The sequence below is a fragment of the Rattus norvegicus genome, chromosome 10 (assembly GCF_021556685.1).
Source record: "Rattus norvegicus strain SHRSP/BbbUtx chromosome 10, alternate assembly SHRSP_T2T, whole genome shotgun sequence".
Taxonomy (NCBI): Eukaryota; Metazoa; Chordata; class Mammalia; order Rodentia; family Muridae; genus Rattus; species Rattus norvegicus.
Window position 1 is genome coordinate 91,060,001 of NC_141543.1, and position 16,576 is coordinate 91,076,576.

General features: G+C 43.4%; 1 protein-coding gene across 2 annotated transcripts; it reads right to left on the bottom strand.

The window, feature by feature from the left end:
* Positions 1-2,520: 2,520 nt before the first annotated feature.
* Krtap4-3 (keratin associated protein 4-3) lies at positions 2,521-12,397 on the bottom strand. 2 transcript variants are annotated; one of them, XM_087574816.1, is made up of 2 exons: positions 12,067-12,397; positions 2,521-3,144 (listed from the first exon to the last, which is right to left on the bottom strand). In XM_087574816.1, exons 1-2 carry the CDS (start codon positions 12,351-12,353, stop codon positions 2,772-2,774), a joined length of 660 nt encoding a protein of 219 aa, XP_087430942.1. In that variant the 5' UTR covers positions 12,354-12,397; the 3' UTR covers positions 2,521-2,771. The 2 variants fall into 2 exon arrangements, with proteins under 2 accessions (XP_087430942.1, XP_087430941.1); XM_087574815.1 differs by lacking the exon at positions 12,067-12,397 and having other exon boundaries at positions 2,521-3,325.
* Between the last annotated feature and the right edge of the window lie 4,179 nt (positions 12,398-16,576).

The following is a 16,576-nucleotide window of genomic DNA, read 5'->3' on the forward strand; positions in this document are numbered from 1 at the left end:
TTTCTCTCCTTTTAAGATTTTCTCTTTTAAACTGTCCTAATGAAGACAGTTAAATCTCATCAGTGCATGGACTGAAGACAACTGTATTTGGCATCTAGAAGCTAGGTGGTATCTTCTCGAAACCTTGCACAGACTGAGATTATATATGTCAAGTACCATGTTAGTCTATACAATCGTTTTTTTCCACAAGTGCTTGGTATGAATCTTGTCTGTAGCTAAAATGGATAATTAGGTGAATAGCAGTGTCTTGTTTATAACCTCATGATGTCTACAGAGAAGACAATAAGTGTGCTTAGTGGAAAGTCACGTATGTCCAATGCAATTAACTTTCTTGTAATTAAAAATCCAAACAGGTTGAGTAGAGAACCAGAAGATGCATGCAATCAACAAAAGACATATCATGACTGAAAAGCAAAACTCTGTATGATTTGTAAGACATGACTCCACTTCTCCTGGAATGTAGAAGATATCACTGGTCCGTCCATTTCTTTGCAACCAAAATTTTGTACCTTAATTTTGCATGAAAACAGTCATATATTTTTATTACAAAATGAAGCTCTATTAAGTACTAATGAATACATATTGAATGAATGAATGAATGAATGTGCAATGAACAAATGAACATATTCAATGAGTGGATACATTATATATATATATTAACAGTCTTGAAAATAAGTGATAGATGTATTAGAAAGAATGGAAGTGCACCCAATCATTGATTGATTTCTCTTTGCTCTTAAAATATTCTCACTGCTTAATCTAATCTTGCTGTTTAAACCCAGTTAAAGATTTCAGTTCATCTGTTTGGAAATAATCTTTATTATTATAAAAACATGCATATACTAGAAATGTATGCGTCCATTTGCACAATAGTTCTTAAGTAGCCTAAGGCCAAGTCAGAGGAGGCATTTCACCTTCAAGAATGGCTGTATATGTCTTGACTACATCCTTAACCACACAACCACGAGAAATCACTGCCTCAATGCCTCAGGAATCTAGCTGGTCTGTCTGTCTGTCTTCCTTCCTTCATTCCTCCCTCCCTCCCTCCCTCCCTCCCTCCCTCCCTTCCTTCCTTCCTTCCTTCCTTTCTTTATTTCTTCTTTCCTTCCTTCCTTTCTGTTTTTCTTTCTGGGGGGGATTTGTTACTGGAATTTTTAAAATCTTTTTCTCTCATACAATACATCCCAATCGCATCCTCCCCCCCCCGTCCCCTCAGTGTCCCCACCTCCTCTCCTCTCCCCCAGATCCACTCTTCCTCAGTTTCCCTTCAGAAAAGAGCATGTCTCCCAGGGATATCAACCGAACATGGCACAACACAATACAGTAAGACTGGGAACAAACCAACTTGTGTTAAGGCTGGACCAGGCAAAGGGAGTAGGAGGAAAAAGGCCCTAAATAGTCAAAAGAAGACACCCCCACTGCCATTGTTAGAAGCCACACAAAACCTCCAAGCTAAATAACCACAATATATAAGCATAGAACCTAGCAAGACCCATTAAGGCTCCATGATCGCTCTGTCAGTCTCTGTGGCCTCTAAGCCCTGCTTAGTTCCCCTGGAGTCCCTGATTCCTCTGGCTCCTAAAATCCTTCTGCCCCCTCTTCTTCAGGGTTCCCTGATATCACCAAACACTCAGCTGTGGGTCTCTTAGTCCTCTAATAGATATCTATAAACAGAGTAGTTTAGTTTTACAGAAATTTTGTGAATATTGCACAGAATATTACCATTTTACTCCCCCACTTTGCTCAATATTATATTCACCTGGAGGCAGAGTACCCCTCATGTGGCCCTCATTTCTCTCCACCAGTTCTTTCATAGGATGTGGATGACTTCCACTTGGGAGCCATTTACTTCTAGCCAACACACACAAGGCTACAATCAAGGAGGAAGTGACAAAACTCTGACTTTCCTCTTGGTGACCAGCCCTTTGCCTATTCTCCCTGTCACAAGCTCTGAGAAATCCAGCTGCTGTGCAGGAGACAAGAGGCTCTCACCCCAGTGCTTTCAAGGAGGCCAATGTTCTCAGCAACCACAGAAGTGAAGATGGAAGTGAACCCTCCCGGGCTGGCCATAGCATGAGGCCCCAGTGCCAGATGACACCTTTGCTGAAGCTATGTGATACACAAGGACACAGACAATGCAGCCTGTCTGTTCCTGATTCCACAGAAAGATAACACATGCTTTAATTTATTAAATACAAATCATTTTTATATTTATAAAATTAAATTTATAAAATAAATGTGGTGTTTTGGCTGCTACGTGTTCAGAGGGTGTAGCCTAACTATTGATTTTTTTTAACTCTAGATTCATTTGGTCTCTCATCACCCACAAATGGGGAACAAAGAACTCAAAGGTGCAGAAAAGTAGTTGTGCTAGAATAGTCCTCATATGAGGTCTAAAATCCCAGTGGGATGACTGTTCCCTGTGTGACCCAATAAACTCTCAGCTTATGAAGACATTAAAGGGCAATTGAGGACAATTTCAGCAAGAAAAATCAGGAGACACAATGACATTTTACTTATGTACTTTTAAACTTTTATTATTAGGAAACTTGGTTTCTTAATATAGCACAGAACAAATTATTGTAACATTTAGAAATGTGTGTTCATTTTAGACAGATACTGAACAGGCTGGAGTGTGGCAATATATTTGTTGTCCGAATCAATCTCAGTTCTCATCAGTGGCTTTACGATGGGACCGTTGGGACTCAGTACACACATGGTCTACATCAAGGACTATGTGTGATGAAGAACAGGGGACTGGGTGAGAGTGCTCAGCAGCAAGAACCACTAGAACATGTTGGGCGGCAGCAGGTGGTCCTGCAGCAGGTGGTCTGGCAACAGATGGGGCGACAACAGCTGGAGATGCAGCACTGGGGTCTGCAACAGGACACACAGCAGCTGGGGCGGCAGCAGCTAGAAATGCAGCAGCTGGGTCTGCAGCAGCTGGATCCACAACAGCTGGAACTCCCACAGCAGGGGCGGCAGCAACTGGAGATGCAGCAAGATGGCCTGCAGCAGCTGGACACACAGCAGCTAGGCCTGCAGCAGCTAGAAATGCAGCAGCTGGGGCGGCAGCAGGTAGGCTGGCAGCACACAGACTGGCAGCACTGGGGCCTGCAGCAGCTGGACACACAGCAGCTGGGCCTACAGCAACTGGACACACAGCAGCTAGGGCGGCAGCAGGTGGTCCTACAGCAGGTGGTCTGGCAGCAGCTGGGCTGGCAGCAGCCTTGGCCACAGCCCTCCTCAGAGCAGACAGAGCCACAGTGGGAACTGACCATGGTGTCAGAGGTGAAGGTTCTGGATGACTTTACAGGAAGGTGGGTTGGAAGGTTTGGAAGTGGGAGTCTCCCTACCCACATCCCCTTTTATACCCTGCTGAGGGGCTGCTGTCCTCACATGTAGCATCCTTGTTATTGTTTGTGTTAGTAATTAGGTGATTATCACACTAGTGTCTTTTCCTGGTTAAATTTTTAAGGTGGATGAAACACAAGAGCTCCTTTTCCTGGTGTGTTCATTGTCCACTGTTGCTGAGCCATCAGTTAAGTGTCTTTCCTGTTTTAGTTTCTTCAGGAGAGCTGTTTCCTGGTATCATGCATCTTGGCCCTTTTTAATTTCTTCTCATCTTGTATGGCCCTGCTTCTACAGGCCAAATGTCACCACAGCTCTGTGACAGTATCATTTACAGTCTAAGAAACGGGGTCCTCTGCTGGATGGACATGTACTCATACATACTCTCTCTCTCTCTCTCTCTCTCTCTCTCTCTCTCTCTCTCTCTCTCTCAATCTCTGTGTGTGTCTCTCTCTTTCTCTCTGTCTCTGTGTCTCTCTGTCTCTCTCTCTTTCTCTCTGTCTCTGTGTGTCTCTCTGTCTCTCTCTTTCTCTCTGTCTCTGTGTGTCTCTCTGTCTCTCTCTGTCTCTATCTCTGTCTCTCTCTCCATATATATATATATATATATATATATATATATATATATATATGCACCATGAAAAGGTAATTATATAGACTTCTATATAAATTTAAGGAGATTTAGAAAGACATTTCTGCACTCAAAAAAAAAAAAAACCACAAGAAAAGCTAAGTATGTTACTTTTTAAGATCTACATTTTTATCTCTTCTGGGGAGGGGGTAATTCATACTCAGATTTTTTAAGATCATCAGGGTTGTGAGGGTGTACATATGTGTGTGTGTGTGTGCGGGTGTATGTAGGTGTCTGTAGAAGATAGAGAGGACATGAGAGCTGGAGTGAAAGGCGAGTGGTGAGTGCTCTGACATGGCTAACCTTTGAACCAAACTCTGGTTCTCTGCAACCACAGCAACTGCTGGGCCATCTCTCCAGTCCCCCAAAACGAGATATATTCTTGTCAGAGTCTACAGATAGATAATACCAGTTCCTGAGCCAGAAGTTCCCATGGTTGGCTGCATGGTAGAACCACTCTGAAGACTGTTGCAAACTGGCCAATTCTTGGCTTCTGCTCAGAACTAACCTTATTTAATTGGTCCAGAGTAAAGCCTCGGAAGATTCTGGACCTTTTTCATGTCTGTTAAAGGATTTTAAAGTTTGAGGCCCAACCCCTTTAGTTGTCCATATTACATGCATTTGTGTCCATTTCAACTACGATCATAGATTGTAAATTAATGAAATTTTAATCCATTGATGTGACTAATAGAGAAATTTTGGAGTACAAACAATGAGCTTTAAGCATTTAAAGCACTCTTTACTGTTGTAAACTACTCTATTTCCAACAGTGACAGACTCGCCTGGGTAAGAATAACTGCTCGAGCTTAAAGAAGAAACACGGTAAGAAATTACTGGATACAGACTCTGACACTGAGTGACATTACAAAGGAAACTCAGAAGTGGAGAAGTCATCATCCCACATACTGGGTAAGTTCTACCCGTAATCTGTTTAAAGATGATCTTTGACATCTGGACCACATTTACAAATTCCTCTTTTGTCACCCAGAGTAGAAGGTGGTGAAAAATTTTGTCATGTTATAGAATTTTCTTTCCCTTAAAGCTGTTTGTTTTTCTATCTTTTCATGGTGACATAAAGAACTCAAAGACTACGGAAAGGGGAATGGGAATGGTTGACATTTGCAAGGGCCATCCAGGAACAGGATCAATGCAATTGAAAATGCAAGTAATTGGATGCCTGGTAACAACAGGTACTTTAAATGCATGGTAAGCAAACCAAACTTTCCTAGTCAGGTAACGCTTTTGCTACATAAATGCACAGTCCATTCTCTTTCATTAATATCTGCTATGTATTCTGGATGTAGCTAAAATACACTGCAAGTAGGTGGGTTTCCTTTTTCCTCATGAAAATATCTTTAAAGACACAAATAGCTATTTTTAATGGAGAGAACAATGGACCTTACTTTGGATTTGTCTATGTTACCTTACATTAAAAGTCAAGCTTCACTTACCTATTTCGGGATGTACATTAAATAATATTGTTGGGCCTGTTGTGAAATGCTACATATATTCAGAACAATTTGTGAAGCAATAACAATATCTTCATCTACTGTTGATTTAATTTCACCTTATCTGCGTGCTTGTTTTAATCTTTACATGTTGCTTATCTATAACCAGTTATAAATATTTGGTTGTAGGAGGCACAGAGGTCTTTGTGCTCAAAGGTAAGGGGAACCTGGAATGTTAAACACACAGGGTTGTTCCTTCGAAGTCAGAGATGCATAGTCTGTTTCCACCCAGAAGGATGAAAACAGATGTGATTAATAGCCTCATGACCTTTGTGCTACCTGTGTGGCCAAGACCACATAGGTTCTTCCCTGTCTTAGTCAGGGTTTCTATTCATGCACAAACATCATGACCAAGAAGCAAGTTGGGGAGGAAAGGGTTTATTCAGCTTACACTTCCACATTGCTGTTCATCACAAAAGGAAGTCAGGACTGGAACTCAAGCAGGTCAGGAAGCAGGAGCTGATGCAGAGGCCATGGAGGGACGTTACTTACTGGCTTGCTTCCCCTGGCTTGCTCAGCTTGCTCTCTTATAGAACCCAAGACTACCAGCCCAGAGAGGGAACCACCCACATTGGCCTGGTCCTCCCCGCTTGATCATTAGCTGAGAAAATGCTTTAAGCTGGGTCTCATGAAGGCATTTCCTCAACGGAGGCTCCTTTCTCTGTGACAACTCCAGTTTGTCAAGTTGTCACACAAAGCCAGCCAGCAGTACGCTCCCCCTTATCATAAGCTTGTTTTTCTCAGTTGATCTCTAGAACCTGTTTTAATGGAAGGTGTCACATCTAATCAATCTATGAAACCCATCTTTGTGGATGGTGTGGATGTAGTCATGTCCAATCTTTATTTAGCTTACCTTGATCCTCAAGGAGATTTGTGTGTGCTTTGTTGGTCATAAGGAATTGAGCTAATTATCACGAGGAAAGTTTTCATCACTTTGTGCTGTCCTTAAAAACTATGCCTAAAAAATTAATCAGGGTCAGACTACCAAAGTTTGAACCAACACCAGCTACTTAGTCATGTTAAACCAAACTGCCCTCTTACCTCCCACAGACCTGATTGTTGTGGTGGTCACAGAGATCACATTTGGTTTTATAGAAAACACAGGTGCACTGGAGAGTATATGGAATATTCATATGTAATATAGAAAATAACTATCAAGCCAGTATCTTGTAGTGGGAATTTTGGTTTCTTTAAAAACACAGACATATTATAATAATATGTTTTTAATTTAATCCCAGGTGTGGAATTTAGGGTTGTTTCAGATTGTCCACAGCAACTGACTATGATTTGCCTTGTGCTCTAGTAGGGGCGTGATTTTGCCAGTGACAGGTAGTTTCTGTTCTTGTGTGATGTTTGGGATTCTGGGGACTGTTTAGAGGGTATAGAAATGCTAAAGCCCCAAGGAGTGGTGCATAGGTTGTTGGTTGTTAGTTGGTTTGTTGTTGGCTATAGATTGTTAAGTAGTCGTGTGCAAAGAAGAAACAGCAAGAAGAAATTAAATGTCCTAAGATGAAGATCAAACTTGTCCCAAGGAACACCCTTAATCAGCAGGAAGTAACTAACATTAGCACCTTTCCCCTTTCCCCTCTATCCATTTTTCTCTCCTATCTAGTGTTAGGGTGCTGAAAGGGTGGAAGAGAAGGGGTGGAGAAGGGTGGAAGAAAAAAGAATCCACAAGCCACAAAATTCTGGCTACAGTATCTATCCACCCAAATCCAGTGGAGAGTCTTTGCTTCCTCAAGAAGGGTTTGTACCTGTCTTTCTTGACTGTATCTCCCTCCCTCTCTCCCTACCTCTCTCTCTCCCTTTACCACAGAGCCACTGTCCCAGTTTTTGAAGTAGTCTTTTTTAATTTCTTGTATTCAAAATTCAATCACTTAAGTGTGCATTTTTAAACAATAAAGTCTAGTTTTACTGCTTTTACTGCCCTACAGCAGATTGCCACTCTATGTGTTTTGAAGTATTATGCTGTGTTCCATACTGCCTTGCTTAGATGGACACCCTCAAAGGTGGCCTCGGTTATGCTCACTTCCTGGTATATATCCCTGCTGTGCTTTGACAGTGTAGACTATCCACCAAACGCTATGTGTTATAGTCTCCGTGTTGTAACACAGAGGACCAACACCAGGAGGTTGTGAACCTGAAAGAGGGGAAACCACAGGAAAGTTTCTTTCATAGCTCGTTGAGGCATGCCCTCCACTGGGATTTCCTTTAGAGTTTTTGCTACTGTGATAAATACCATAACCAAAAGCAATTTGGGAAGGAAAGTGTTACTAAAAGACATCAGGGCAGGAGCTCAAGCAGTACAGAGAGCTGGAGGCAGGAGCTGATTCAGGACGCCATAGAAAAATGCAGCTTTAGTGACTTGCTCCTTATGACTTGCTCAGCCCGTTTTCTTACAGAACCCAGGACCGTGGGCCTAGGAGTAGTACCAAGTGAGCCTGGTTCATCCACTTCAACCTGATCAAGAAAATTCCCCTCATGTTTTAAAATCACTTCCTCTTGCTGGCAAGCTCTCTTCTGCAGATTCTTCCTCTGCCACTGGCTTTGATGAATTCATGTCCAACATGGGAGATATTCATGTGACAAAAAGCTGGAGAAAACTTTCATACGACACCCACAGAGATGCTGAGGCTCTCATCCCAATGGTGTCAAGGAAGAAGGCATTCTCTGCTATCATAGAAGTGAGCTTAAATTTGAATTCTTTCAGACCGACTCCATAGAGAAGACCCCAAGGCCAATCAACATCTTTCTGAAGCTTATGGAGTACTAGGAAACCAGCAGTTCACCAGTGTTGTTCCTGTTTCTGACCCACAGACACTGGTAGTTACTAGTGTGCAGTGTGTACGCTGCTAAGTTTTGAAGTCATGGAACGACAAATGACTAGTGCAAAGAACACTGAGTTAAAGAAGAACCAAAGGTTTTCGAGACATTAGATATGCAAGAATATACTTGTGCTTGTGGTCCATAAACTCAACAAACTCATTTTGCTTCTGTCTGGCCCCAAGAGACGCTCTGTTTACTAAATGAATCGGATGGAACAATTAAGGGGTCACCAGCATTGTGGAGAAATTCAGAGTAGAGACAATTCACTAACGTCCTTGTTTTTATAGGAAGCATTGCTGCAGAATATAGCTCTATAGGACTAATGGGAATAATAAGAGCACAAAAGAATCCAGGTAGAAACATTTAGCTGTGAGAATTAATATGGGTCTAATTATGGGGTGAGTAACCGGTGAGGAATGGTAACTAGAACAGGAGCAGAGTGTAACTCCCAGCAATCTGTGGATTTCAAGGGAGAACCTAGTGTTCCTAATGATAAGACAAAGGTACCCAATATTGGAATATCTGCTACTATAGGCTCTAGAGATATATGCATATTTGTATATATGCATATGTATTCATTATGTTTTTATTAGCATGTATTAATGGAATAATGGATTTCTCCATAATCCTTCATATAGGTATTTAATATACTTTGACCATACCTCTCTCTCAATCCCTCTCACCCTGCACCTCACCTGGACAGCACAGCAGAGCTACCACAGCATGAGTAGTATAGTAGCACAGGCTCTGGTGGTATGAGTAGGGGTGTGGGTGAGTCGACCCAGAGCATGTAAGGGAGATTTGCCATGAGATGGCATGGGCACTGGAGTGATGGCCTCCTTCTCCTCACCCCTCACATCTGTTACAGTTGGGAAACCTGCCCTTGGGGCCATGAGAACAGGTGAGCTGACCCTGTCCCTCACTGGCTATACGCAGCACTTAGGAAAGCAGGTCCTGTACTTTGCATAGGCAGCACAGTAGAGTTGGCCTTGATGGCAGGGCCACTGGTCAACCACTCCAAAGGACAAAAGTCCAAGAGAGTTGACTCCACCACTTACCTGCCGTGAGGTAGTAGGGTGATGCAGCCCCTCTCCTCTCCTCTCCCACTTGCCACCTACAATAGAAGAATTGACCCCAAGAGCATGTGAGCAAGAGAGCTAGCCCTGTCTGTTCCCTGGCTGTAGCACTCTAGAGGGAGGGCCCTGCACCTCACCTGGGCAACGCAGTTGAGCTGATAACAAAGGCTCAGGTGAGTTATCCCCAGGGGCATGAGAGCCAGAGAGCTTGCCTTGCCCTTCACAGGCTGAAGCATTTGGGGGAGTGGACCACATGCCTAAACTCTGAAGGCATGGGTGCAGGTAAGCCAGCTCCAAGGGCAAGACAGCTGACCCTGCCTCCTGTCAATGGTGGGTCGCATTGGATGGCCTAACCTGAGCAGTGCTAGAGAGCTTGACCTAGTGGTGCAGATAAGGGAGAGCCAGTACACTGACCAGCCCAGCTACCACCGAGGCTGAGATCCAGAGCTCTGAACTGACCCACCCCAAAATCTATATAATCTGCTAAGGGTAGGTTGGGATGCAAGAAAGGGCCAGTCCTGCTGTCCAAAGCTTCAGGATCTCCATGACACAGGGCAACAACAGAATTACCAGGAGGTGATCAAGTGAGGTTTCAGTACTGAAGCCAGAGACTTCAAACCAGACCATTGACACATTGCAATGAACATTCGCAAGTGAAGATTTATGGACAGAGGGATATAGTGTGAGACACCCTGTGACATACTACAGATTCCTACTGAGATTCTCTCTCTCTCTCTCTCTCTCTCTCTCTCTCTCTCTCTTATATTTTGTGGGGAAGCTTGCAAGAGTGAAGGATGGATATGAGGGGATAAGGAGATGGGGTGCATGGTGTGACATTCACAAAGAGTCATTAAAAAACTGAAAGCAATCTTGGTGGAAGTAAGATTAACAGTATCTAGTATAGAATGCAAATAGAGCCCCAAAGACATCAAGGTAAGAGGAGACAAGAGAGAAACATAAATTCACTGTCATAACCTCAAGAACCCTTGAATTTCCTGCCCTTTGCAACAATATGGCCTACAAGGACAAGGAGCTTCTGAATGTCCGATACTGACTCACGGAGACTGACTGCACTACCATGGTGAAATAGGCACCCTGATCAACACAGGGCATCTCTGAGCAATGATACCCAAGGAGCAGTACTGGCCATTTTAGTTGGAGTGCTGAGTGTAAATGACCAAGAATAACATCTGGAGTTAAATAAAAATATAGTAACCACTGGCTCAGAACTTTTGGATAGCTTTCTAAAGCAGGCATGTGATATACCTACCCTAACTTTCTCTTCTGATTCTGACTAATGGGTTGGAATAACTAGAAGACAGAGGTGCACAGCTGGGTATAGGATGTTCTACTCAATGGTGGTCTACCGTTTATCTTAATGGTCCTCAACCTTAAACAAGTGTGAGCACACATGCAGGAGGCTCACACTGCTCATTTGTTTTGTGCTGTGTTGTCCAGAGTAATTGTTTTTATGCAAATATGCTCTTTTTGCTACACATGTCTGCACCTCTCCTCTCATGCCAAGTGGCCACAGATGGTGATGACTGAGTAACTGTGCAAAGAAGGGGCCAGACTTTGCCTCTAAGAAAGGGAGGGCTGTAGTCCTGCTTGCATTCTAGAACCATCCTGTCAAATGACGCCAGGTGGGTTAGCATTTATAGAAGGCACCGTATGTTTCTACTATCATAATCTAGTTCCTGGAAATTTCTTCCAGGTTCCTTTGGAGAGCCTTTTCTTGTTAATGTTTCCCCCGAAAGTTCCTGTTTAAGGTTCTGCTTTTACTAAACACGGCAAAGCACACACTTCTTGTTGTGGCAGCTGCTTCAATACAGGCATCTTCAGCATGATGCCCACTGATATCCCCTTGAGAACATGAAGGAGCACAGTTGTTTGAGCTCTGCTGCCTAAAGCCTGGTCTTTGCAAGAGTCTGTCTGCAGCAGGCATCCAGGTACTGGATCTAAGCATCCATATTTATGCTTTCAGATGGAGATTTCTGCAGGTGAGGAACTGGCGTGCATGCCACAGCCTCCTATGGCCTTCTTGTTTTTAGAGATTGCCTACAGAAAAGCTGGTACATGACAACAGAAAGGGAAAAAAGAACAAAATGCCTTTATATTTCTATGGCTGCAAATCTGCATTTATTTAAGTGGTAGGAATAACTCCATTTTAAGAAATATGGCTGATAGCAAGTATTTCCATGGGGTCACATAATAGTTTTAAGGAATCTAAAAGAAATTCAAAGTTGCATTCATACAGAAAAGAGAGAGTATGAGTGATAGGTAGGGTGTATTTGTAGGCAAAAACAGCATATTAGTCAGCCGGAATTAAGGGTTTACATCTGGTGCCTTAGGAACCAGCTCACAGGTGCTCTATATACGAAATGTTGGTTGGGGAAGAACAGAAGACTGTGGTGAGAGTTCTTAGCAACAAGAACAACTAGAGCAAGCTGGGCGACAACAGGTGCTCTGGCAGCAGCTGGACACACAACAGGAGGGACGGCAGCAGCTAGAAATGCAGCAGCTGGGCCTGTAGCAGCTAGACACACAGCAACTGGGCCTGCAGCAGCTGGGCCTGCAACAGCTAGACACACAGCAGCTGGGCCTGCAACAGCTAGACACACAGCAGCTGGGCCTGTAGCAGCTAGACACACAGCAGCTGGGCCTGCAGCAGCTGGACACACAGCAGCTGGGCCTGCAGCAGCTGGACACACAACAGCTGGGCCTGCAGCAGCTGGGGCGACAGCAGCTGGAGATGCAGCAGCTGGGGCGGCAGCAGGTGGGCTGGCAGCATACAGACTGGCAGCATTGGGGTCTGCAGCAGCTGGACACACAACAACTGGGGTGGCAACAAGTGGGCTTGCAACAGGTGGTCTGGCAACAGGTGGTCTGGCAGCAGCTAGGCTGGCAACAGCCTGGGCCACAGCCCTCCTCAGAGCAGACAGAGCCACAACAGGAGCTGACCATGGTGTCAGAGGTGGAGGTTCTGAATGGGTTTACAAGAAGGTGGGTTGAAAGGTTTGGAAGTGGGAGTCCCTCTGCCCACATCCCCTTTTATACCCTGCCATGGGGCTAGTGTCCTCATATGCAACATTCTTTCCTTGTTATTGTTTGTGTTGATAAATAATATGTGATTAAAAAATTAAACAAGATTGTTTTCCTGGTTACATTTTCAGGCTGGGTAGGAAACACAATGTCTCTTCCTGATGTATTAGAATTCCTCTGACAGCACTTCCGAATTACCTTTCTGACTTGACATCATCAAAGGGCACTGTCACATGACAATTTACCTCTTGATATTATACATTTCAGCCTCTGTTCACATGACATAGCCTGTCTATCCTGGTATAACAATGATTCTTCTTGCATATAATTGTTTCTGGTTACCCAGAGGAGTAAATTCGTGGCAGTCTTGATTGCCCATTTACTACTGGTAAAATTGTCAAAAGAAAGCTTGAACATGAGAAGCAGGGCACCGAAGTATGCCCTGTCATCTGGGATTCAGTGTTTAGACTTTCTCATGGGAAATACAACGCTGTTTTCAGATACAATAATGAGACCTGATGTTACCCTTTGGCCAAACATAACCTATAATCCCTAAGATTGTACCCAACCTCATCACCTTTCAACCAAGTCTAATATGTAAGACAAATTAGCATGTTACTCTTGGACTTAAGAGAAGAAATGGGTTCACACTGAGCAGCGTAGTGCATACCTGCACTCTCAGCAGGTTCATGAGTGTGAGGGCAACCTAGGCTACATCATCAACTTGTGGCTACCTGGAGCTACACAGAAAGAACCATGGAAGAAAATAAGAAGGGCCGAGACCTATTGGTGTAGAAGTAACCACTCTACCTTTCTAATATATTCCTGTGACTTATAATAACCAACTATAACTATACTAAGTTCCGGGTTAGTTCCCACTGCCAGCCATCTACAGACATTAAACCCTGAAACCTTAAAGCTCTTGGGCACAAACATTTATGCGTTGTGCGGTATTTTCTATGGAGAAGACATAATTCTCTTCTCTGAGCAGTCAAAGCCTACCTGCAAAATGTCTTGATTCTACAAAGCAGAACAATGGAAATGAATGCGGTATATGGATATTAAAGTAAATGTGATAAAAACAATGGGATTAATGTGCAACAAATGGGAAAACTCAGGGAACCGGGTGCCATGAAGAGATAATAGAGTAGAAGAGAAACAACTCTGTGTGAGGGAGCTGCCCCAAAGGACTGTGAGATGTTGGTAGAGGTAAGTGGGCATCTCAGAGAATAGCATGGGACTCACCCTGTGAGGTTGGCTTGTGGAATGGGTTGCCCTGTGGCATTCAGTAGAGGGACTTAAGGATGAGGTGGTGATGCTAGGGAAGATTCAAGAACCAGACGGAGATGAGATGACTTTGAGATTCCCTCCACCCCACCCCTCCACCCCCAGCACTTAAGAAGCCTAATTGAATCACAATGCTCCAACAAGACTCTCTGGTGCTCAGTCTATTTCTGCTCTGTTCATGATCCTTATTGCTAGGTCTATATAGCTAGGGTAATGACCTGGGCTGCTGATCGGACCTCTTTACAAGAGGTGTCTGGTCTCCTGAGCCTGCATTATGTACTGACTCTAAAGAGGGTAGCTCTGGTGACACCATTCTGAGAAAAGACATGCACTTTTTCTTTTGTTGTAGGAGGGAGGAGAAGAATTCTCCCAGTTGTTGTGGAGCAAAGACCCTGTGACCACATTACACTAGCCAGTCTAATATCCATAGCAGCTCTTGTGTTTTAGAGAAAGAATGGTCCTCAAGCAGTCCTCATGACCAGTGGCTACCCATGACTCAGTGGAGATCAGAACTATTTCCAGCATTTCTGTTTGGTTTCCCCCACCTAAATCTCAATGACTTGCTTAAAATTTTCATCCATGTTGCCAACCACCAACTCCTCACCTGCCTAAACTTCTCATCATGCTCACATCAACCTTGTCTCTTTACATGGCTGTCTATTGTGTCCATTTCCCACCTAGACACTGGAGCAGAGCCTCCTCAGGGTCTCTGACTTGTGAAAGTTCCTTCTTCATAGGTCCCCAGAGTATCTTAATCTCAAATAGTCCCCACCCAGGACCGTGGCTGATGACACTCTAAGGTATGGGGAGTGACAGATTCTCTCTCCAGTGCTGGCCTGACATGCAGGAGGAGTCACTGTCACACTTAATCCCCACATTTGGATTTAGGATTGGAAGAACTTATTAACCTTGGGGTTAGGACAGTCAGGCAGTATGCCTCAGAGATGAGTGGTTGATCTAGTTTGCTTTCTGTGGCTATGATAAACTCCACAACCAAAACCAGCATTAAGAGGCAAAAGTTTATTTTAGTTTACAGGGGACAGTTCATCATCAAAGGCAGGATCTCAAAGCAAAATCTCAAGAAGAAACCAAAGAGGACTATTACTCATGGACTAGCTTCTGTGCCCATATTCAACTACCTTTCTTATATCTCCTAAGACCAATTACTGAGGGGTGGCCCAGCCCACAATGGCTTCTCACATTAATCAACGGTTAAGCACACACCACACAGACATACCCACAGCCCAATCCACTGGAGGCAATTCATCAGCTGAGGTTCTGTCTCCCAAGGTGCATCAAGTTGACAGCCAAAGCTAACCTCACACTGGCTTACCATGTGGTTGAGGCTTTAGTTCTCTTCCTTCCAGGAGCCAAGCACAGTTTCAACACGTTTTTTTCTGTGTAGCAGTTCTATTTCTCCAGCCAAATGCCAGATTCAGAAAGATAGATATCACGTGTTTTCTATCACATGCAGAGTCTAGCTCAGTGGTATAGAGTGCTTGCTTGGCATATGCTGAGTTTAGAGTAAAGATCTATGTATGTTATATCTACACACACAGGCTCGCACACACATGCACACATACACAAGCACACGAGCATATGCACATGCACGCACATGCACACACACGTACACACACACACACACACACACACACGCACACACGCACACACACAAACACCCTATATCTAGAAGGAGGATTATTTGGGGAGAGAAAAGTAACCAATCCAGAAATGAGTGGGATAAAAAAGAGTAATGCAGGGTTAATGTGGTTAGAGTATAATTAGGGAACACCGAAAACATTTTTAAAGAAAGAATGAACCCCTACAGTGTTCTATATTTGTCCAAATCCAAGTATACATATGTATATGACTTTTTTGGTTGAATAAAATCCACTGTATATATACCATAATCTCCTTACTCATTTACCTGTTATAGGCGTCTAGGTTGATCTCATTATATCGGCCAATGAGAACAGCTTCACTTATGAATATGCAGATACCTCTTTTGCACTCTGATTCAGTTTTGTTCAGATAAGTACTGGAGTAATTGAACAGGATTATACGGTTTCTATTTTTGGTTCTTGGTAAATCCAGTATACTGATTTCTGTAATGGCCCCACTCATTTACCACTCAGCTAGAGTAAAGGGCCCTCTTCTCCCCACATCGTCACCAGCATCCACTGCTTGTTTTCTTCATGGCAGCCATTGTTACTGGAGTGTGGAATCTCAGCGCAGTCTTCACTTGCATTTCCCTGATGAATACAGATGTGTACTTTAAATAGCTATTTAGTCAGCCATTTGTACTTCTTTTAAAATGTGTCTGTTCAGTTCATTTGTCCCTTTCTGATTGGATCATTTATTCTTTCAATAGCATGCATTTTTAGTTCATTACATAATCGGGACATCAATCCTTTTGGGATAGCAATACTTTCTCAGATGAAAGACTCCCTTTTCTGTGAGCCTAAATTCAAGTTTGACTAAAAATCTTATTTACAATAACCAATTTAATTCTTCAGGTCCAAGGCTCCCTCTGATGACATGTTCCTCTGTGTCATAGGTGGAGGAAAAAGACAGAAATGTGGACAGAATAAAAGTTCAAGTACAAATTGTCAATAAACATTGTGAAAAAATGTTACACAAAGATTCCACATTCCAGCTAGAATAATTGGCACGAAGAAAATAAAATAGGATTGAAGGAAGGTACAGCTCAGAGGTAGAATGACAGCCTGGTGTGCACAAGGTTTGGGATGAGCTTCCTGCACAAAAGAAAGGAGGAAAAGAAAGGAAGGAGTGGGTGTTTGGGAGGGGAGGAGAGAAAGAAGGAGGAAGGAAAAGAGAAAGACTGGCAGACAGGCAAA

What these genes read in the sequence shown, in the direction of transcription:
- Krtap4-3 (XM_087574816.1), bottom strand. Translation starts at nt 12,353, where the DNA reads ATGGTCAGCTCCTGTTGTGGCTCTGTCTGCTCTGAGGAGGGCTGTGGC. An exon ending in TGCAGGCCCAGCTGCTGTGT is followed by an intron (nt 3,145 to 12,066) that starts GTCCAGCTGCTG and finishes CAGTTGCTGTAG; the next exon opens with GCCCAGCTGCTGTGTGTCCA.